This window comes from Ranitomeya imitator, chromosome 10, assembly GCF_032444005.1.
Source record: "Ranitomeya imitator isolate aRanImi1 chromosome 10, aRanImi1.pri, whole genome shotgun sequence".
NCBI classification, from domain to species: domain Eukaryota; kingdom Metazoa; phylum Chordata; class Amphibia; order Anura; family Dendrobatidae; genus Ranitomeya; species Ranitomeya imitator.
This window is the reverse complement of record NC_091291.1, coordinates 88,943,468-88,966,066: the sequence shown is the minus strand read 5'-3', so window position 1 is coordinate 88,966,066 and position 22,599 is coordinate 88,943,468. Positions and strand designations below refer to the sequence as shown.

At 44.2% G+C, this 22,599-nt stretch overlaps 1 protein-coding gene across 2 annotated transcripts in view; it reads right to left on the bottom strand.

Annotated features, from left to right (window-relative positions):
• GRIK4 (glutamate ionotropic receptor kainate type subunit 4) overlaps nt 1-22,599 on the bottom strand; it is a 583,539-nt gene that overhangs the window by 34,545 nt on the left and 526,395 nt on the right. For both annotated transcript variants that reach the window (XM_069742917.1, XM_069742916.1), the window contains 3 exons: nt 11,059-11,168; nt 2,945-3,118; nt 1,965-2,130 (listed from right to left, as the gene is read on the bottom strand). In XM_069742917.1, coding sequence (XP_069599018.1) covers nt 1,965-2,130; nt 2,945-3,118; nt 11,059-11,168 — 450 coding nt within the window. The remainder of the gene's footprint in view (nt 1-1,964; nt 2,131-2,944; nt 3,119-11,058; nt 11,169-22,599) is intronic.

The window sequence follows — 22,599 nt, the reverse complement described above, 5'->3', positions numbered from 1 at the left end:
AACTTCTCATGGAATATAGTAAGTACCAACAATCTGTTCCAATGGCAAATACTTGTCTGTCCTTACTATAACCCCCTTGTCTGGAGTTACCTTACAGGAGCTCCTGCTCCACACACTGACTCCTCATCAGTCCTAGCTTCTAGAGAAGCTGCCTTACTGGAATAACCATCTCATCAGATGCCTTGGGACAAGGAGACTCCAGACAGTCCAGACCCTCAGAAAGTTGGTAGCTTTCCCAATGCAGTGCCATCACAGACCCTGCGAGTGCATTGTCTCACCCTATGCTATTCAGGAATCCAGTCCACCCGCAGGACCTTCCAACACAGAGACCATACAGGTCCACGGCCTCACCATGTGCTCTTCAGGAAGTTCGTCCACTCACAAGACCTTCCAACACACAGGCTTGTCCTCTCTCAGGACCTTACAACACAGAACCATGTGGCCAAGACATAGTCACATTATGTAGCTAAAACCACCCCCATAGGTGGGAGGTGTGTGTGGTTAGCCAGTCCCATCCAGCTGTCCAGCTAACCCTGTAAGCCCCCCTTATAAACAAAAACAAAGCTCATAGAACTACAGGTCCCAGAGCAACATTTCTGGCTTACAGCACAGAGGACCTCCTCCTCAGTGACACATACTGGCCATTTACAATACTACCGGTCACTGTCTCACACCTTCTTGACTGACTCTCCCATACACAAGAGTACTCAGTCGGAGTGGCACTGCCCAACATTTTTGGTAACAGCATTTCTTTTCTACAAAAAAAGGATTGGTAGTGTAAAATTGGACATGCCAGATCCCTAACTCATCTGACAATAATTGGGCCAGGGCCCCCATACTTGTTAGACCATCAGACGACCCTCGTTAATGTCAACGTGTTCAGTCAATTTTAGTTTTATGTGTAGGGGAGGCTTATATGAAGAGATCTGTGGAGTGCAAGTGACTTTTCAGGCCTTTTTACATAAGCAAAGATGGAATAAGAGGTAAAGGCATTTTCATTTACCATTACATTGATGTCTCATCCTTAGCATAGGTCATTCATGTCAAATTTGTGAGGTGTGACATCCGTCACCTCCACCGATCAGCTGTTACCAATTCCGGCAGTGGCCAGATGTAAACATTGTACAGAGCGAAAAATCGCAGCTCCATCATACTCTTTAGCTCAAAAGGAGGAGTTTATCTCCAGAACATGGCAACGGACACTAAACAGTGTGATACGGCTGCAGTGTACCACCCTGTACTGTTAACAGCTGATCGATGGGAGTGCCGTGTGTCAGCCTATCCACACATTTGATATCGATGACTTAGGCATCATTCACACATCAAATTTTTGCATATCAATGCTATCTGTGGTTTTCATGGATGGAACTCATACCTGTGATACTCTATGGGGCCATTCACATGTCCTGGATTTTTCATGGACCTAGCCATTCATTGAAAATCCGTAGAGACATGTCCAATTTTGATCCCAGAGTTGGATAAAAATTGGCAATGCATGTCTGTGGGTCCGTGAAGAAATCGGATGGCACTCGGAAGACATCTGAGTGCTGTAAACTTTTCCTAGACTGTCAGAAAGCAGAAGATTGAGAAACTTTTTTTCTCTCCATGTACGAGAAAAACTGATGACACTCAAGACCACACTCTGATCAAACTTTCAGTCCACTTTTCTCGTATGTGAGTTCAACTGACGTCTGAAAGAGGCGTTATACTGAGAACAGGTAATCAATATTACAGTAATGGATATTCCTTTGAAGTGTTGATTCTGGTTTGACTTGTGAAATTAAAGTTGGCTTTAACAGGTAAAAGCAAGAAACTGGTCAACCTGATGTTTGGGTAAAATCACTCTTCTGAGCCTAAGGCATATTTCATGACTGGCAACTGTTTATGTTGTTAACATGAATAGTAGAATAGTTCCCATATCTACCATGTGGCAAATGAGTAACATAAATAAAATAAACAATTACTTGAAAGAAGGTCATGCTGGAGCCTCCGTGTATTGTACCATACTCAATGGTGGTCTGGTCTGCCAGGTCATCCACAGACTCGATGGGCACATCCATTCTTTGCACAGTGAGAAAGGCAGCGAGATTAGCGGTATATGATGATATGATTATTAGGGTGAATGCCCACCTGTAAGAGAAAAATAAAAGCAAATGGAAACTTGGTTATGGTGGCTACATTATGTCTTTTAAGTGATGAAGTAGTTCAAAGATAAATACAATTGATGCCTAATTTAAATGCACTGCTCATCTATCTGCGTATAATGTAACGGCTCACTCTCGGCACTGCATATTTGTGGACTCTGTAAATTGGCACATGGAGTGACTAGAAGCTTGTATTGGATGAAAAACGGAGTACAAGAAATTACTTACATTTATTTGCCAATGTTTTCGTGATACATCTCCTTAGTTTGGGGATTATTCAATATTATTATTTATCAAAGTATGGATGACCTATTAGATTGGTGGAGGCCGGACTCCTCGCACCCTCACTGATCGGCTTTCATTTGCTCTGGTGGCGGCTGGACGTAAACACTGAATGGAGCCGAACAGCGCAACTCTGTCTGATGTCCAGTGGACGCTGCAGGTTTCTGCAGAGCATCTCCGAGTCTAATGAGTAGGAACTGATCTGCCGTTCTCAGCATCTGCAGATCCTAAGGATAGGTCATCCACATTTTATGCCCGGACAACTTCTTTAATGAAAAACTAAAATGCACAGACATTTTTTCTTCTTTAGGTTGTCAAAAGAAACTGAAGCTGTAATGTATTGGAACATTTTAAAGAAATATGTATTTTTCTGTAGTCTATTGCAATATTAATCTCCATGAATGATCACATACCCACACTGTAAATTAGATAAACCTTCACAGTGCAATAAAATAAATGTGATTCATATGACATTGGTATCTGTAATTTACATCTCTGGGAAAGATATCGTCTCTTACCAAACTCCGCTGACACATCGTGTAGACAAAGCTCTGGGTGCTATGGTAGATCCTTGTTGCATAAATCCTCCAACTGGAAACCACAGACTGTTTCCAAGAGAATACTGATTTATTAGGAGATTGCACCGTCCCTGCACACATGGATGAGGACTGTACCATTCATATGGAGTCAGGCTAAATAAAGAGCACACAACACAACATGTCAGAGAGATAAATGGGAAAATGTTAAGTAAAAACCTTGACAACCTTACACTGCGCCTAGCTGCATGTTGATGACAAGACTTGAAGCCAGCAGGGCTCTGAACAAATGGTCTTTACTTACTAACTTCCAATATGGAGGCACGATTAGGTAATGCTGGTAGCACAGCTAATCTTCTCAGCTTTCTACAGTTTATCTTGCCTCTCTGTCTTCACTTGAGCTTGAGTCCCCAGGAATTCAATGTTAAACTTCACCTGCTATGACATCTTTACTCACTCCCACTTTTCACAAGGCTCACTCTCACTCATAAACACTATCTGGCTGTTCCACTTCACTGAAACTCGGATACTTCAAGTTCAGGCCGTTCACACTCTTGGTGCCTTCCGCACTCACACCTGGATGGTTCCCTCATGATATCCTTACTCACTAACCATATCACTTCCCTCTAGTGGTAGCCACTGAGACTTCCAAATTCTGAACCTGTCTCTAGCCTTCTCTTAGTTTGCTTCGTGACTTGGCCTTCTCCTGTGCTTTGTAGGTTTGGCCTTCAGGCTACTTAGGTAGCTTCTTTGAGTGGGGCAATTTCTCAGAACCTCTATGGATAACTCTGCTCCATGGCACTGCGCAAGCAAACTAGTCTACCTAATTCTTCCATCTAACTCTGGTATTTTTATCCATATTGATTACAAGTCTTGTGTAGACACCACTTTTGCTCCATTGGCCTCATCCATAACACACATCTTTCCAGTCGGTAGTAGATAACCCTTAACATTTCCCAACCCCAGTGTGATGGTCGGCACATGTTGCATTTCTAATAAGCTTTATATGCGATGTAATGTAGACAATAAAACTGGACAGCAGTCAAATTGGCAAAACCATGTAAAATAGATATATAACTGGTTCACAGGAGGGATGGTTCTGGCCCTAAACCGGATAACTTGTAAAAGGTTGACTACTGTCTCTCCACCTTCATTCACGCATTTCAGGCCATTTAAATAATATTTCAACTTGATATCCTGTGTATTCAAAACACATTTTGTGTACGTAGTGTCACTTTTGCACGGGTCAAATTACATCATCTTCTATATCAGTGATTCTCAAATCCAGTCCTCATGGCCCTCAACAGAACACGATTTCAGGGTTTCCTTAGCAATGTACGGGTGATGGAATTATTAGCAAGGCATCAGATATTGCCACAGGTTCTCTCTATAGGATTTCTTCAAATCATTATCTGTTGAGTGATACCTTGTGGACTGGAGTTGAAAAACACTGTTTTAGACAACCGATTAAAGGGGAAGCCTTACTGCTGATCTATTAATGGGTCTGGCATGGTGCAAGGGATAAAAATGCCACTGAGCGCACAAGGAAGAGATTCAATTCTTGGATGGAAAAAGTTGTGAGAAGAAAATGCGGTTTCGTAATTCATCACCACCAGCTGGAAGGGGATAACACAACACTATTAAGACCAGACGGAGTTCACCTGACGGACATTTGCCTCAATATTTTCTTGTCTGACTTACAGAACGGTGTTGAACAGGCCCTAATGTTGATGGGTGGGGTCGGAGTCCCGTGTAGGTCATACACGGGATCCTCCGTGGTGGAAGAAGCGGAGGAGGGTAAAGGTTCGTAACTGCTCGATGGCCAACTCGCCTGTCAACTGTGGACAGGATCTCAGCGACGGGCCGCCCGATACGAAAAGTAATTGCCTTTTCTCTGCTTATGTAATTAATAAACTGTGACCGACCTGTTCAACCCACCTAGGCCTGTCAGTGTTTCATTACGGTATGTGGGAGGGGGGAAGGCACTTGTTACGACACACAGGTCTCCACAGTCTGGCAGGTGCAGTACTGCATACGGAGCGTGCCTCTGACTGTGGAGCCCATATGACAAATGCCAATAAGATACTGTCAGTGCCCAGTTCCCCCCTCGCACCACTCCCCTTGGTGATGCACTAATTGGGATGCCCTGCCAGCCAATGGTTCTTAAAGGGGAAGGTTCCTATGGACACACCTACAGGGGTTAAATTCAGGTGTTCGGGCCAGTAAGTTCCTCTTTCCCCAGGTGAACACCTGGAAGCTTTTCAGGAAAACCCGAGCAACGAGTACATTTGCTCATGACTAATGGTCACTAATCTGGAATATTTACAATTTTCACTCGGCAACATGAAGTCCATACTTTTCTGTTAAGCAAGAAATAAAACTAAAATAGTTCCTGTATTCATAGATGAAATCATTGAGCATTTAATTTTCAAAATGTGGTCACCTTTGGGATAAAAATGCTCACCACACCACTAGTTGAGTTTCTTTAGATTCTAAGTCTTCATAATGACATAACTTGTGAGAAATTTCTGGCATTGAGCCTTATTCCAGGTATGTATCACTTAGTGGACTGCTTGGTACAGTTTAGAATGAATGCCTATTTTTTCTGCTGTAGATCTAGCAGTTCTCTGAATGCTGATCTCTGTATAGCACTGCCCTCACCCCTGATTGTTAGCTTACTGTGTTCACTGTACGGTGTCAGCATGCTGCCAATCAGTAGTGGGGAGCAGGGTTACACACATTACCTGGACTGTCTAGCACACAGCCCATAGTCCTGCAGTGATCATCTCCTTGTAACGGGGCTCGGAGTGGTAACTGCGGGTAAGGTACTCATACCCCTCGCCTGGCTTGCTACAGGAAAAAGGGGTCTTGCTTTTTTTTGTGTGTGGCCATGTTACTGTAAAGGGCACCTCCCAGCCCTAGTCTGCCAGGTGTTGCACAGTTCCGGTTTCCATCAACCCAACAAACAGGAGATCACACCAGTCCATAAAACAAAAGGCACAACTTTAAGCTATGTTTTTCCCAGTGACCACTATCCTTCAGCCCACTTCTCTGAACCAAGTAATAATGCATCTAGGGCTGTCATCTTACTGAGCATGTCCCAGTCTTGTTGTCTCTCTCAGACCCAAAGCTTCCAAAGCCTGGCACACACTTGTCTGTTCCCCATAGACCAGTAGGGACTCTAATAAAGTTCCTGGCTGTATGTTCCCCTCGGCTTGCCTGCTAAACAGAATTCTGCTGCCGATGGGGTTTTTCTTAATCAATTTCGCTCTGATTTCTACTGTCTTCACCACCCAACACACCCGGTGATGATCGCCTATTTTCTGATGGTGCTCTTCCTTCTCTCTTCCTGTTCCTTAACTGAACTAATCCATCCCAAACTATCCCACAGATCTCCAATACTCTTTCCCACTATGGGCCTGCCCTACAGTTAACCCTATTACCTTTGACTAGCAGGAACTGCAGCCCACAGGAGAATAACAATAAAACAGAATGTACCTAAAACATCAGTAGTTATCAGAGTGTTGGAACACCATCCTCTCCGCTCCGCTTAGTTGAAACTACAGTGAGCTGCTGAGCAAGTGACAAATCCCTAGAATCAAGTTTCCTGCTCCTGCATTATGCTGCTCTCAGATTAAATGGCAAAAAAACTGCGTACAGATTTCCTTTAACTACTATTCTTTGGTGTGACTATCTGCTATAATGGGCATGAAAATTTAAAGTCTGAAAATTGAAAATTTTTCACAAAATTTCAGATGATTTCATAAATAATCACAAACTTTATTGACCTGAATTTAACAGTAACATGAAGTACAAAGTGTCCTAAAAAAAAATCTCAGAATCACGGGGATATGTAGACGCAATCCAGAGTTTTTACCTTAAAAAGTGAAATAGGTCGGATGTAAAAAATGGGGTTTGGTAATTAAGGCCCAAAGTGACTAGACCATTAAGGGGCTAAATATATGCATATATATATGCTTTCAAGTTGACATTTTTCTCTTGAGATATAGTTAATATATTCATTTGTTAACTCATCTTTTTATCTACTGTACATTTCAACTAGACTGTGAGTGTTATTGTGTAATTGCACGTTTGGACGCACATATCGCTGTCAAGGTCTTTTAGGTCATAAAATCGGGAGGTATCGGTATTGTTTACTTGTCTTAAATATAACGTCTCACATCCTTACTCATAATTGTGCAGCCTTACAATGCTTAATTAGTGTGCTGCCAGGGAATGCAAGCATGGTTAATTAACATTATGATTTTAGTGAAGCATAGTGACATTCCACCAATTATGCATCCCAAGGTGACTGCAGCTCGTCAGCCCACACACTCCGCACACTGCGAAATCATTGACTGCAATAGGAAAAGAAAAAAAAAAACAGATATGCCAAAGGTGCCTTATTATGCTTGGTGTACATCCAAGCAATCATAATATATTTTGATGGACTGGTCATCGGGTGAATGAAAACATAACCCTGTGCTAAAATAACCGAACATTCTACGTCTGCAGAAGAAATGGAATGCTTTGTCAAAATCATTTATTGCTTAATATTATGAATTGTATGGAAAATAGGAATATTTAATACTGCTTGACCTCTGCATAATCAGTCAGATACAATGCAAAAAAGAAAATTAATATATTTTTTTTCGATACGTGCACGGAACCTTTGTAGTGGCGCATGGGATTCCGATGTGTATTGTGTCTGCTGTCAGATGGGACCTTCATGTGGTGCTGATTTCCTAACGCTTCTAGTAAAATGTCATGCAATGTAGTGCATCATGCCATATTTTTTTTTCCCAAGAGGTGCCCTCTTATGGATCCATACAACATGAATCTGTAATATGTCTATTTATGTGAAGCCTTAAATGACATTTCTGTTTTTTATGATTGTATTGTAAAGGTATGAAACTCTTTACTGCTCATTTTTGTAACCACTTCACGCCCTGGCCATTTTCCTTCTTTCGTTTTTTCCTCCCTTTCTGCCGAGAGCCACTACTTTTTTTATTTTTCCATCAATATAGCCATATGACAGCTCGTTTTTTTTTTTTGCGCGAAGAGTTTTACCTTTGAATGAAACCATTGATTTCATCATATAGAGTACTGCTAGAAGATGGGGAAAAAAATTCCAAGTGCGTTGAAATTGCAAAAAAAAGTGCAATTCCAAAATTGTTTTCTTTGGGTTTTTATTTACCATGTTCCCTATATGGTAACTGATCAGGGAATATGATTCTCCAGGTCAGTATGAGTATGCAGATTCCAAACATGAATAGTTTTTTATTGTTGTTATTTTAATGGTGAAAAAAAAATTCTGAATATGTATTAAAAAAGTTTTAGCGTTTGTCGCCATTTTCGGAGACCCGTAACATTTTCAATTTTCGGGATCTGTGGCTCGTTGAGGGCTTATTTTTTGCACCCTGAGCAGACGTTTTTATTGATACCATTTTGGGGTATATACGATGTTTTGATTGCCTCTCATTGCAATGTTGCGGCAGCCAAAAAAACGTAATTATGGCATTTCAATTTCTTTCCTCCTTACGCTGTTTGCTGATCCGATTATATGTTTTTAGATTTTGATAGATTGGGCATTTCTGTACTCAGCGATACTGAACCTGTGTATTATTTATTATTGCTTTATTTTCAAGGGGCAAAAGCGGGGTGATCTGAACTTTTTTTTCACTTTTTACTGTCTTCAATAGTCCATTTAATTGACTAGAAGCTGTGATCATCCCATTGCCTGGGCTATACATGTATGTCTAGCAAAAAGCACGATCTCTTATGAGATTCACGACCTCCTATGCAATTCACAATAGCAGGCACAGGGGTCTTCTGCAGACCCCCAGCTAACATGACAATTACCTATCAGTACCCCCTGGTCAGGTGACAGGGGAGCAGATGGTCGGTGATGCGCTTCCAGCTGGTGCATGTTAAATCCCGGGATTTAACTGGTTAACAGCCATGGGTGGAGCTCCTATCCACCCCCAGCTGTTAAAGGGACATGACAGCTGAATAAATCAGCTGTCATGTGCGAGGAAAGATGCAGGTTCAGCGATGGAGCCTGCATCAAAGTCGGGAACACGACATATGACATAATTATACATCATATGCTGTGAAAGGGTTAATATATCTATGCAGTGGTCGGTACTCATCTTCTTTTCATACAGAGCTACAAAGCCCTTGCATCAGCATAGATTAAAATGATAACATTCTGACTGCCTGTTGTCAGCACTAGAGGGAGCTGAGTTGCCAACCGAATACTGTCTTCTCACTGAGCTTACTGTAAAACCTGTATACTATACTATACTAAAGGTGCATGGTCCCTGGCTCTCTCTCCTCTCCTCTGCACATATGGATCACCCGCCAGGGCAATGGGGATACTCGGTACCGGGCCGGTTCTTAAAGGGATGTGTCACGGCAGCAGTGACCCGGTCCGTGGCCCTGGGCGTCCAATAAAAAAGTAAATGAAATTAAAGGGGAATAATAAAGATTATAGGGAAATTGTTTGTGACGCCACCCGTGGTATTCGGCAATGAGATTGTGGCCGACGCGGCAGTTCAGGTCCTCTGGGGCAGATGGTGATGCAGCAGAGTTGGTACAGCTCTCCACAGGTAGAGCTAGTCCCCAGGGCAGGTATAAGTGTTAATTGTGATGATTGTAGTTGTGGTAGTTGTAGGGCAGGGCAAGTGGCGCAGGAATAAGTCAGAGGACACAGCTGGGTGCAGTTTACGCTATACTCACAGTTCTGCAGATTACTGTCTCCAGCCGTGTGCTGTGTCCTCCGAGTATGTGGTCCAGCCAACCCCCAGATGATTTAGGGTAGACTTTTCCAGGACTCCTCTCTTATGTTCCTTTCCTGGCCATCTCACTGTGCTGGTTCCCACCTCTCCTGCCCTGCGCCTTCACACACAGTGTCCCAAGCTAGCAGCCATGGACCTAGTTGGGCAACGTCCTCTGAGTACCCTTTGCTCCTATGTGGCCGCCTTTTCAGCGAATGTGTGTGGATGTGGCTGTGGCACGTACAGATACCACAGCCTCCAGCTGGCTAGCTGAGCCTTGTAGTTCTCCACTAGTCTTGGGGGCTGGTTCCCCACTGCGACCTGGTCCCTCCACCTGGCGATGGGCAGCGTGGATGCGGGCCCCACGGGTGGATTGCTCACTACCTGTGCCCCTAGGACCCCTTCTTTCTCTCTGACTTTCTGCAACTTCTCTCTCTCTGTCTTCTGGTGCTGGGACGAGCTCCTCACTGCTCAAGTCCCCAGCTCAAACTATCTAGCTCACTAACTAACTCCTCCCTCTTGTTTCCATGACAACTTTACCTTCTCCACCCACACCCTCTACCTGGTAACCCTCTCCAGACTGGGATGAGGCCATCCTGCCATAGGGTACGCCCAGGAACCCTGACTGGAGTGGTGAGGTGTTGGATGCTGGTGTTAGAGTCCTGGGTAGTGCCCCCTCCTTACCTGAGAGTGGGAAACCACACCTCTGGATGAGGTGCAGTACCTCTGTGGTGACTGAACCCTCAGGGGCGCCACACAGACACCTCATAGTTTTCTAATCAGTGAGCCCAGGAGGGTCCATGGCCACTTTTTTCATACTAGTCTACTGAATAGAGACTCAGAAAAGCCAGGGCAACCTGGAGAGTGGGTCTGAAAGCTCAGACCAGCCCAGGTGATGTGTGTGGGGAGCAACAAGTTTACCTGCAAAGTAGGGGACCTCAATACTAAGGGAGCTAGAAAATCAGGTGAGACAGCCAGCTACAACCCAACAGATCTATAGTGGTAGACGTCTAGAAGCTGCAGTACACACCATCTCTATTTGTTACTAGCAGGCAGAAGTTATCAGGGGGACTCTACTGGACACACCTGACTTCTAAGTATAAGATGTAGGCACTTTTTAAGCAAGGCTTTTTTTCTTGCTAGATACTGACTTTCGGCCCAATAAATGGGGTAAATCAGTTGACGGTACTCAAAAGAGAATAATAACTGTAAATGAACATAAATACTGGAAATCAGAGATGTCAAATATAATAGCTAAGGGCAATGTATTTCCATGCTTGCATATAAATCAAAGGGATTAAATGTAGAAATTTTTACCGAGCCACAAGGAACAACACACAGCTGACAGCCAGGTAGCCAAGAAGCATGAAGAGCCACACACCAGGTGAGAACGGATCCAGGAAAGAAAAGTAACCAGGCTTCCTTCCCTATGAAACAAGTAAAATCAATAAGTTTAAGCTTTCCGTTTTGTAGTTGTTTCCACTTCAGGTATAATTGTAGACCAGTCTAGCGCTCAAACTTTATTCTATAACTATACACTAGATCATGTCCTATAAAATAATTCCAGCTCTGTTCAAACGTTCACTTCTTATTCTTGGCATATTCTTTAGTTTTCAGTCTCCCCCGCTTTTTGTCATCTCTTTATTGTCACCGCAGCATTATTCTAATAGACTTATGATAAACGGAGCCAATGTACTTCCAAATGGAGCAATAGCATCACATAAAAAGTATCAGACAAAACAAGGGTTTAATCTTTTTGACAAGTTGCACTCTCCAGATTGTGAGTAAGAATGACTGCTTCTTGGTGCGGAGTAAAATTCTATGCTTCTGCCACCATACTGGCCAGAATGGACTGGGGGTAGGAGGCAGAAGCATATCTTTAGATCAGACCCAGAGACATCACGTGAATAAAGAAGTAATTATATTATAGAATCATAAAGGGTACATCCAGGGAAAATTAAAATAAATCCCAACGCTCCATTTATACTATCTTTCAGAAGCCCTTACCGGAAAAGCATTTTTTCCTTATTTATATATATATTTCTCCCCCTATTTAGTCCCTTGAAACGTGGTTCCTCCACGTCCATTCCCCGTCATTGTCAGATCGCTATTTAGCACCGCTCCTTGCACACTTCGCCATAGTATAGGTATATACACTCTTTGTCAGTGTGTGCGCAAGTCAATCTAGCTGTTCCTTGATTTCCGATCCTGCGCACTACAGGATGGCTTGCGTTCCACGCATGCGTTCCAGCGCGGTTTGACCCGGAAGTCATTGTTAATAGGAGATGCAGCATGTGACTGACATGCGCCGAATCCTCACTGACCCAGACAGGAGATGCCTTGTACAGCCCCAAAACCACTTGGTATTATTGCGACCTATAATAACCAGTGGAAGGATATTAGAGGCATCCTGACCAAATACTGGGGCAGCCTTCGTAGTGAGCATAGACTCAAGCTGCATGTCTCTGTACAACCGAGTTTGAAAGCAAGGAGGGCCAAAAATCTCAGGGATTGCCTGAGCCATAGTCACTTCAAACGACCGGTTATTAAGTTAAATAGGGGACACGGCTAACTGGCACATTTATGTGCGGTAACTGCAATATACGAGTTGCCTGTTTACTGTTGGAGACAGAGTTTTGACTTTACCTCTTTTTCCGTTTCAGATTGGCAATAAAACTTATTTTAATTGCAAATCTCGCAACTTGATCTACGCTTTAATCTGTCCATGCCCAAAAATATACGTTGGACAAACAACGCAAAAGTTGAGAAGGAGGATACAGCAAAATTTTTCTAACACCACAACGGCAAAAAAACATAAGGAGAAGGGCAAAACGCTTACATCTATAGCCTCGCATTATTTGGCCATACATGACTCTCAATGGACTGGAACCAGAATTCTGGGACTAGAAGCTATTCAACCTGATATCAGGGGAGAGGACATTACCCTGGAACTTCTCAAACGCGAGTCGAAATGGATCTTCAACTTGAACTGTTTGGTCCCCCTCGATCTAAATGAGGACTTATTATTTACCGGGTTTTATAAACAAACCTGATTCTTGATATTTAGGTTTAGATCTATCATTTATAGACGAACGGACCGTGACAGGTAGTAATTTATTGTCTTTATTTGGGCATCGCTGGTTATATATATTACCTGGAACCGGGCGGACTCGGGTGCATGGTGTGTGCACACATTGTGCTGTCTTCACAGACGGATTTAGGCTTCCACATTTTATTCATTATTTGCCTGGATATATTATACGCTTATAGCGGTTTTGCACTGTTGCACTTTTTGTAAATTCCACACATATTTGTGATGTAATGCACATACTATATATTTGTTACATTGTGCGTGTATATATATTGTCAGCACTTCACACTTTCTTGATTTTACACTACAGTATTTAGCCTCCTTCTGTGATTACATGCATATATGGTGCATTCGCGTACATCTCTGTACGCCTTAGGTCCAGGTGATTTAGTGACTTTTTATTAATATTTCTATTTCTACCTTCTGTTGTGTCCGCTCCTTTTTTGTGCTATAGATATTGGAATATTTCCGTTTTATGGGCCATTTTTGATAGCACATTTTTCTATATTTGTGTCTCCAAGCACAGGCACATCTTTGTAGTGCCATCTTTTATAATTCAATAAAGATATATTATATTGTTACACTATACTTGCCTTTCGTTATTTGATATATTATCACATACGTTTGACTTTCATCTCTGGGGTCTAGTCTTTTTGCCATTAGTCCGAATGGTTTGCCATTCCTATGCTATAGCAGCCATATGATTGCATTTGTTATTATATACAGTATGTTTAATATATTATTTATATATTTTTGATTTGTGTCTGCTATTTTGTTTGTTCATTTATAGACTATATAGACTCTTCTGTGGGACATTTTTCTAAGTGCTCTAGTAAGTTTGTTTTTTTAGGGTTGCCTGTATAAACAGCATATTGTTCCTCTTCTCTATAACCTTGCCTATTTTGCCTTACGTCCAATCAGGTACGGACTGGGACTGAAATTCAGCCCTGGCATTTGAAATCACACAGGCCCATGTTGTCCCTGTCCCCAAGCACTAGATGGGATATATTACTAATATTACCTTGCATGGAGGAAAGCAAGATTTACTGCAAGACCAATATTTCTAATGATACCCATGTCCTGCTGGGGTAAGTGACTTTGTGCTCTGTCACAAATCTTAACAGTATGGGTATCTTGAGAACACCGATTCTGTTAACAACATAGCAGACAAGGCAGCCCACAATCAGACAGGCCCTTCTGGCATTTGCCAGAATTGCCAGATGGCCAGTCCAGCCCTGCTTCCAATACCTGTGCACCCTCTGCCCCTATTATTCTGACCCTATGGTCTGTCTACTGCAGTTATGTGTTTGTTCTACTAGACTCTAGCATAGGCAAAATGTGGGGTGAATGACATTTGTTGTTATATCCCCTGGTGTTCTAAGCCTCTTTTTAAGAGGTAGATATTTGTCACACCGGGTGTACCCCAGGTAACAGTTTCTCTGTTATAGCTGAATGTTTGGCAGGCAACTGGTATTAAAAGTCTTATTAACAACTGAGGAACATCTGGTGTTTATGCCATTGGGTCAACTCAGGATTGTGGACGTAGGGCGCACCTAGTTATCCACTACCCCTTAGTCTCTTGGGTTACTCAAACAGGTTTGTCTAGTCCTGTAATGTAGGCCATACGGCGGTACATGGAGGGTATTGGCTTGTGTATGTATATCAAGGAGGTTATTGGTATCCTTTAGGTGTCTCACCACCGGTATAGGTGTGTTATATCATATTGTAATACACTTACCTTGTATACCGGTTGTGGGTTTGCGTACGTTCCACATGCGGTCTTACAACACCCCCTCCCCCCCCTTTTTGAGTCCAGGCCCTTCTTGAGTCTAGGCCCTATAGTTCTATGCTGATAAGCATGCGTTTTTCTGTATAGTACTTGCTGGAAATCGTAATTCTTGACCGCCCACACGTCTATTGGACATTTGAGCTCCCTTTGTGTGGCCACCAATAGCCAATATTAATAATAAAAATGGGCCTGCAATACCTCAGCACATAAAATCTGCTGCACATCTTATTGTGTTTTGGGTACAAAATATTTTTGTGCCCCTGATCATTGTATATATATAGACTACGTCTTTTGGATCTTCATCTGCTTTGTCCATGTAGTAGTTGCGACTATTCTTTGACCTGTTGTGAACATGCAGCTACTTTGTACAAAGTTTTTGGTGCCACCTTGGGCACTCTGGGGTGATGGAGCGACATGGTATGTCTGCACAGATCTTAGATATTATTTGTAAACTCCTGTGTATATATACCTTTAAAATTCTTCTGTTCCCATATAGAGGTGTTTATTCTTGCCTAAATGTGGCTTTTTACAGTCTAGTGACCTGCAACGTTTACTGGACGGTCTGCTAATGTACACATTACCATATGATATATTAGCGTGCAGACTGTAGCACAGCACTATTATAGCTGTTAAGTTCTGTAATCGTGCTTACAGTGCAAACGGTACAACAATGTGCAGACTGCAGCACAGTACCTTTGCAGCGCTCAAGTTCTGTAATTGCACTGGCAGACCAATCTGCAGCGCATGCGCAGCGCTGTGTGTATGTACGTTGCCATGGTGTTCTCACTGAGCAAGTACTGACGCGCTTCCGTTATTATGGCTGCTGACGCATGCGCTGTCATCATTGTGTTGCCATGGTGTTCTCACTGAGCATGTACTAACGCACTTCCGGTATTATACCTGCTGACAACAAATGCGCTGTCATCATGGTGTTGCCATGGTGTTCTCACTGAGCATGTATTGACGCGCTTCCGGTATTATGGCTGCTGACGCATGCGCTGTCATCATGATGTTGCCATGGTGTTCTCACTGAGCATGTACTAACGCGCTTCCGGTATTATGGCTGCTGAGAAATGCGCTGTCATCATGGTGTTGCCATGGTGTTCTCACTGAACATATACTAACGCGCTTCCGGTATTATGGCTGCTGACAAATGCACTGTCATCATGGTGTTGCCATGGTGTTCTCATTGAGCATGTACTGACGCGCTTCTGGTATTATGGCTGCTGACGCATGCGCTGTCATCATGCTGTTGCCATGGTGTTCCTATTGAGAGCATGTACTGATGCGCTTCCGGTATTATGGCTGCTGACGCATGCGCTGTCATCATGGTGTTGCCATGGTGTTCTCACTGAGCGTGTATTGATGCGCTTCTGTTATTATGGCTGCTGATGCATGCGCTGTCATCATGGTGCTGCCATGGAGTTCCTACTGAGCATGTACTGATGCTCTTCCGATATTGAGGCTGCTGACGCATGTGCTGTCATCATGGTGTTACCATGGTGTTCTCACTGAGCATGCACTGACGTGCTTCTGGTATTATGGCTGCTGACGCATGCGCTGTCATCATGCTGTTGCCATGGTGTTCCTACTGAGCATGTACTAATGCTCTTCTGGTATTGAGGCTGCTGACACATGCGCTGTCATCATGGTGTTGCCATGGTGTTCCTACTGAGCATGTACTAATGCTCTTCTGGTATTGAGGCTGCTGACACATGCGCTGTCATCATGGTGTTGCCATGGTGTTCCTACTGAGCATGTACTGACGCGCTTCCGGTATTATGGCTGCTGACGCATGCGCTGTCAACATGGTGTTGCCATGGTGTTCTCACTGAGCATGTACTGATGCGCTTCCGTTATTATGGCTGCTGACACATGAGCTGTCATCATGGTGTTGCCATGGTGTTCCTACTGAGCATGTACTGACGCGCTTCCGGTATTATGGCTGCTGACGCATGCGCTGTCAACATGGTGTTGCCATGGTGTTCTCACTGAGTGTGTATTGATGTGCTTCCGTTATTATGGCTGCTGACGCATGCGCTGTCATCATGGTGTTGCCATGGTGTTCCTACTGAGCATGTACTGACGCGCTTCTGGTATTATGGCTGCTGACGCATGCGCTGTCATCATGGTGTTGCCATGGTGTTCTCACTGAGCATGTACTGATGCGCTTCCGTTATTATGGCTGCTGACGCATGCGCTGTCATCATGGTGTTGCCATGGTGTTGCTACTGAGCATGTACTGATGCGCTTCCATTATTATGGCTGCTAACGCATGCACTGTCATCATTGTGTTGCCATGGTGTTCTCACTGAGCATGTACTGATGCGCTTCCGGTATTATGGCTGCTGACACATGCGCTGTCATCATTGTGTTGCCATGGTGTTCTCACTGAGCATGTACTGACGCGCTTCCATTATTATGTCTGCTGATGCATGCGCTGTCATCATGGTGTTGCCATGGTGCTCTCACTGAGCATGTACTGACGCGCTTCCGGTATTGAGGCTGCTGACGCATGCGCTGTCATCATTGTGTTGCTATGGTGTTCTCACTGAGCGTGTATTGATGCGCTTCCGGTATTGAGGCTGCTGACGCTGGCGCGTTTACTATAGAGAGTATACGATTCATGTACAGCATCTCCACATGCCTTCCTGTTAAGCAGCGCAGCTGCAATTGCTCTGTAACCAGATAATATATAGAACAACACAGCTAACTTGCGGTTAGTACCCCTGACGAAGCCACTGAAGGTGGCGACACGCGTTGGGCATCTGCTCCACCTTAGCACCACTCTTTATGGGTATCTCCAACTAACGCTGCCATTCCATGTTATTGATTATGGATGGCTTGTCCAGCTTGCGCCTTTAACCTGGTTGTGCTAATTTTTGGGCATGATATATGGGTCACTCTCCTCAAACCTTTTATCTTTTTCCATAGATTTTGTGACTTACATGGTTTACTGCCATTTAAGCTTGTATTTCTTCAATAATTGGGGTATTTCAGTGAGTCACACTGCCTTTTGTTAATATGGTTATATTTAAATTTATGTGACTTGTATCTATTGTTTCCATCATATGCATGTCACGTTTCTGTGCTTTGCTAAATATTTTTCTGCCAAAATATTTCTTTAAGCAGGGTATATATGGTCAGAGGTGGTGAGCGGGCAACTTATATCTTAGATCTGCTGTTTATATAGGTAGCACATTAGTATGCACATTGTGAACATACTTTTGGAGTTCAGCCTTTGGCAAATAGATGTCATGTAACTCGTGTAACCAATTTTAGTGTTTTTAGTGTTTTCTGCTTGTTTTCTTGTGTGTTGAATCAAACAATAAAAATGTTTCTATTTTATGCTGCATTCCAGCCTCAGGTGATCCCCTCATTATGACCTATTCCTTTCCTTGTTTTTGCAACAGTATGACTTTGTTTGTATGGGTTGGGGTGGATCCCTTTTAGATTTGTCTGTGGTGCCCCCTAAATCTATATTATGTAGATTCAACACTGACCACCAATGAGGTGTATGCACCGGGCTATAAAAGGATCCATCTCCCCCTTTTTGAAGAAGCACATGGCGAAACGGCGACATCGGGGTAGTGACATTTAGCCAAGTCTACCTCACTTAAGCTCCTGGCACTTTATGTACGTAATCCTATTGGCACTTTACCTGCACTTCTGTCCTACTTACCTGAGAGTTGTGTCTCTTTTTCACTATAGTTTATAGGTTACATTAAGCTTTGTGATCTTTGGCACATGCACTTTATGCAACGATCATCAGCTTTACCTATACTTATGCTATCTATAATATAACGCTGGGAGCGTCACTCTGTCCGAAGCCTTTATAGACTGCGCAAGCGCAAGCTGGACCCCACAGAGTGACGCTCCCAGGAGATCGCGGTATGCGTAAACACTGAACGCACACCGCGATCTCCACCGGAGAAGTAGGGACCGTGGACGCGCCAGGAGGGTGAGCATTATATTCACCTGTCCCCCGTTCCAGCGCTGCGTGCGGCTCCGTTTCTCGGTCCTCTGTTGTGACGTTCACAGTTCAGAGGGCGCGATAACGCGCTTAATGCGCGCCGGCGCCGCCCTCTGACTGACCAGTCACAGCCAGAGGAGCCGGAAGATGGCGAGGCGCAGCGCTGGAATGGGGGACAGGTGAATATAGCAAGTCCTGGGGGGCCTGAGCTGGCGGCGATACTGGCACCTGACCCCCACAGCGCGCCGGTGTCCCCGCCTGCTCAGGCCCCCCAGCACTCGGCGCCCAGCGACGATAGGTGAGTATGGTATTTTTTTTTTTATATATATCGCTGCAGCATACGGGGGCATATACTATGGAGCATCTTATGGGGGTCATCAACCATAATGGAGCAGTGTACAGGGCATATACTATGGAGCATCTTATGGGGGCCATCAACCATAATGGAGCAGTGTACGAGGGCATATACAATGGAGCATCTTATGGGGGCCATAAACCATAATGGAGCAGTGTACGGGGGCATATACTATGGAGCATCTTATGGGGGCCATAAACCATAATGGAGCAGTGTATGGGGGCATACACTATGGAGCATCTTATGGGGGCCATAAACCATAATGGAGCAGTGTACGGGGGCATACACTATGGAGCATCTTATGGTGGCCATAAACCATAATGGAGCAGTGTACGGGGGCATACACTATGGAGCATCTTATGGAGGCCATAAACAATAATGGAGCAGTGTACGGGGGCATACACTATGGAGCATCTTATGGGGGCCATCAACCATAATGGAGCAGTGTACGGGGGCATATACAATGGAGCATCTTATGGGGGCCATAAACTATAATGGAGCAGTGTACGGGGGCATACACTATGGAGCATCTTATGGGGGCCATAAACCATAATAGAGCAGTGTATGGGGGCATACACTATGGAGCATCTTATGGGGGCCATCAACCATAATGGAGCAGTGTACGGGGGCATATACAATGGAGCATCTTATGGGGGCCATAAACTATAATGGAGCAGTGTATGGGGGCATATATAATGGAGCATCTTATGGGAGCCATAAACCATAATAGAGCAGTGTACGGTGGCATACACTATGGAGCATCTTATGGGGGCCATCAACCATAATGGAGCAGTGTATGGGGGCATATACAATGGAGCATCTTATGGGGGCCATAAACCATAATAGAGCAGTGTACGGGTGCATACACTATGGAGCATCTTATGGGGGCCATAAACCATAATGGAGCAGTGTACGGGGGCATATACTATGGAGCATCTTATAGGGGCCATCAACCATAATGGAGCAGTGTACGGGGGCATACACTATGGAGCATCTTATGGGGGCCATAAACCTTTATGGAGCAGTGTACGGGGCATATGGATGGGAGAAGCAAATTAAAGAATGGTGGCGCAGGATGGGTGCAGCACATGACAGAACGGGGGCGCAGGATGGGAGCAGCACATGACAGAATAGGGCAGCACATGACAGAACGGGGGTGCAGGATGGGTGCAACACATGACAGGATGGGGACGCAGGATGGGAGCAGCACATACCAGGATGGAGACTGTTCTGCCCATCTTAATGTGCAGAGTTAATTATCATGTTATTCAAGTTGTGGCCACTGGAGGTCATCAGTTACCTACTTTTCATGTTGTTTACCATCCTTTCCCTCCTAAGAGCAATGTCTTATGGGTTAGTTCCTCCCACATTCTTCTTGTGAAGACAAGCTTCAGTAGCCATTTTTCCTCAGATCTGCAGAGAGGCACACGTGCTCCTGTCTCGCTTACTTCCTTACCCCTGTCCTAACGGATCTCTGTACGTTTATAAAGGTTTAATGCATCTTATGTTTTGTGTTAGTATTTAAGCCTTATGCAGCTCCTATAGTCAGATATAGTTAGGCAGATGTGCTTTGCAGCTTGCAGTTAGGTTCTGGTGTACTCTGCATGTAGATAGATGCATTTTGTATAGAATAGGGCAGTGCTGTTAGAATTACTGTGTAATGCTCTCTGTATAATTCTTGCTGTAATGTCCCAGTTATTTATGTGATTGCACCCTGTATGTGCATATACTGAAATGCTGTTATTCTTTACAGTTTTTCACCAGTCATCCACTATGATCAGTCATCCACTATGATCAGTCATCCACTATTATTATTCACTGAACATCCACCTTGTACATCAACATCGTTCACTATTCGATCATCTACTATGAATACTGTCCACCATTGTTATTCAACGTTACAGTTTTGGTTATCATCACCCTAATAAATAAGACTTAAGCATCAACACAGTCTGTTTACTGGGATGTGGATGAAGGTTTAGCCGTATGTTGGAATCCACACAGCATCCTACGTGGAGGAAGACAGAACAGTGAAAAAACGAGACCGCCAGTCGCAGGCGGTGATTGTAAAGTAAGAACAGATTAGCTGCCTTCAGTGAAACTGATAGCCGGTCGCAGGCTGTAGTTGATCAGACTGTACGGAACCGCTAACACCCACACTGCTCCACATTCGGGTATCACAGCAGCCGCCATACAGCCGCAGGACTATACTGCAGCCCGCCAAGAGGAGCTACATCATTCCCGCCACGCGGAAGCTCACCGCACATAGACTCAGTTTCCCGCCAAAACACTCAGCAGTACGCAGCTAAGCGCACAATGTCTCGAAACAGCACATCCTCACTCAAGATGAGGTCACGAGCAAGCTCTAGCAGGTCATCATTAGCAGAGCTGGCTGCTGTCACTCGTGCTGAAGCTGAAGCAGCCAAAGCGAGGTCTTCCTTCGCCGAGAAAGAAATGCATCTAAAGCTGAGACAAGCAGAGCATGCAGCAGAAAATGCACGTTTGCGGGCAGAGCATGAAGCAGAAAATGCACGTATGCGGGCAGAGCATGAAGCAGAAAATGTACGTTTGCAGGCTGAAACCGCACGCGCCTGCAAGTGTCTCTAGAAAGACTTATGGTAGACAAAAAGGCAGCAGCTGCAATAGCTAAGGCAGAGTACTTGGAAGCCATGAAGGATCCTGATTATGAGGGACGCAGCAACGTTCTTGGAACAGATCTAGAGCAGCAAGATCCAGCTCAGCGCGTCGCAGAGTACGTTCATCGACACTCCAGCATGGACAACACCCTCGACAGACTACAACGATCAGCCTACGCCGATTATCATCGATCCAACCCCGAACTTCACTACTACAAACAAGAAGACGTCCAACAAAGAGGAGTCGACCACAGCTACCATTCCACTGAGAAGAAGGTACAGCTCCCACCTCGCCTTAAAGAGACATCTTCTTCACCAGAAAGGTACTATGCAGACTGTCCGAAGCCAAGAGCGTCTCACAGGTATGGTGATGCACCACACACTAGACATGGCTATAACATACCGGCTCGTACCAACACTGATCAAGCCACCATAGACTTGGCAAAGTTCTTTGCCCGCCGAGAACTGGTAACAAAAGGACTTGTAAAGTTCACTGACAAAGCCGAAAACTACAGGTCGTGGCGAGCTTCGTTCCAGAACGCCATTCAGGGACTGGACCTTTCTAGTAGTGAGGAGTTAGATCTCCTGGTAAAGTGGCTTGGAACTGAATCGGTCGAGCATGCTAAAAGACTAAGCGACATTAACATAGAATACCCACACATAGGTTTACGTAAAGTGTGGGAAAGACTTGACGAATGCTATGGGTCCGTAGAAATAATAGAGAATGCTTTATTCAAAAGAATTGATGATTTCCATAAGATAGGGCCCAAGGGTTATCAAAGACTTAGAGAATTGAATGATTTATTGATAGAGTTACAGGTCGCCCAGAAGGAAGGTCACTTGGCTGGATTGGCATTCTTAGACACTGCTAGGGGTGTCAATCCAATAGTACAAAAACTTCCTTACAATCTTCAAGAAAGGTGGATTATACATGGTTCACGTTATAAACAAATTCATAACGTACCATTCCCTCCTTTTACTGTATTTGTTGAGTTTGTCACCCAGCAAGCCAAG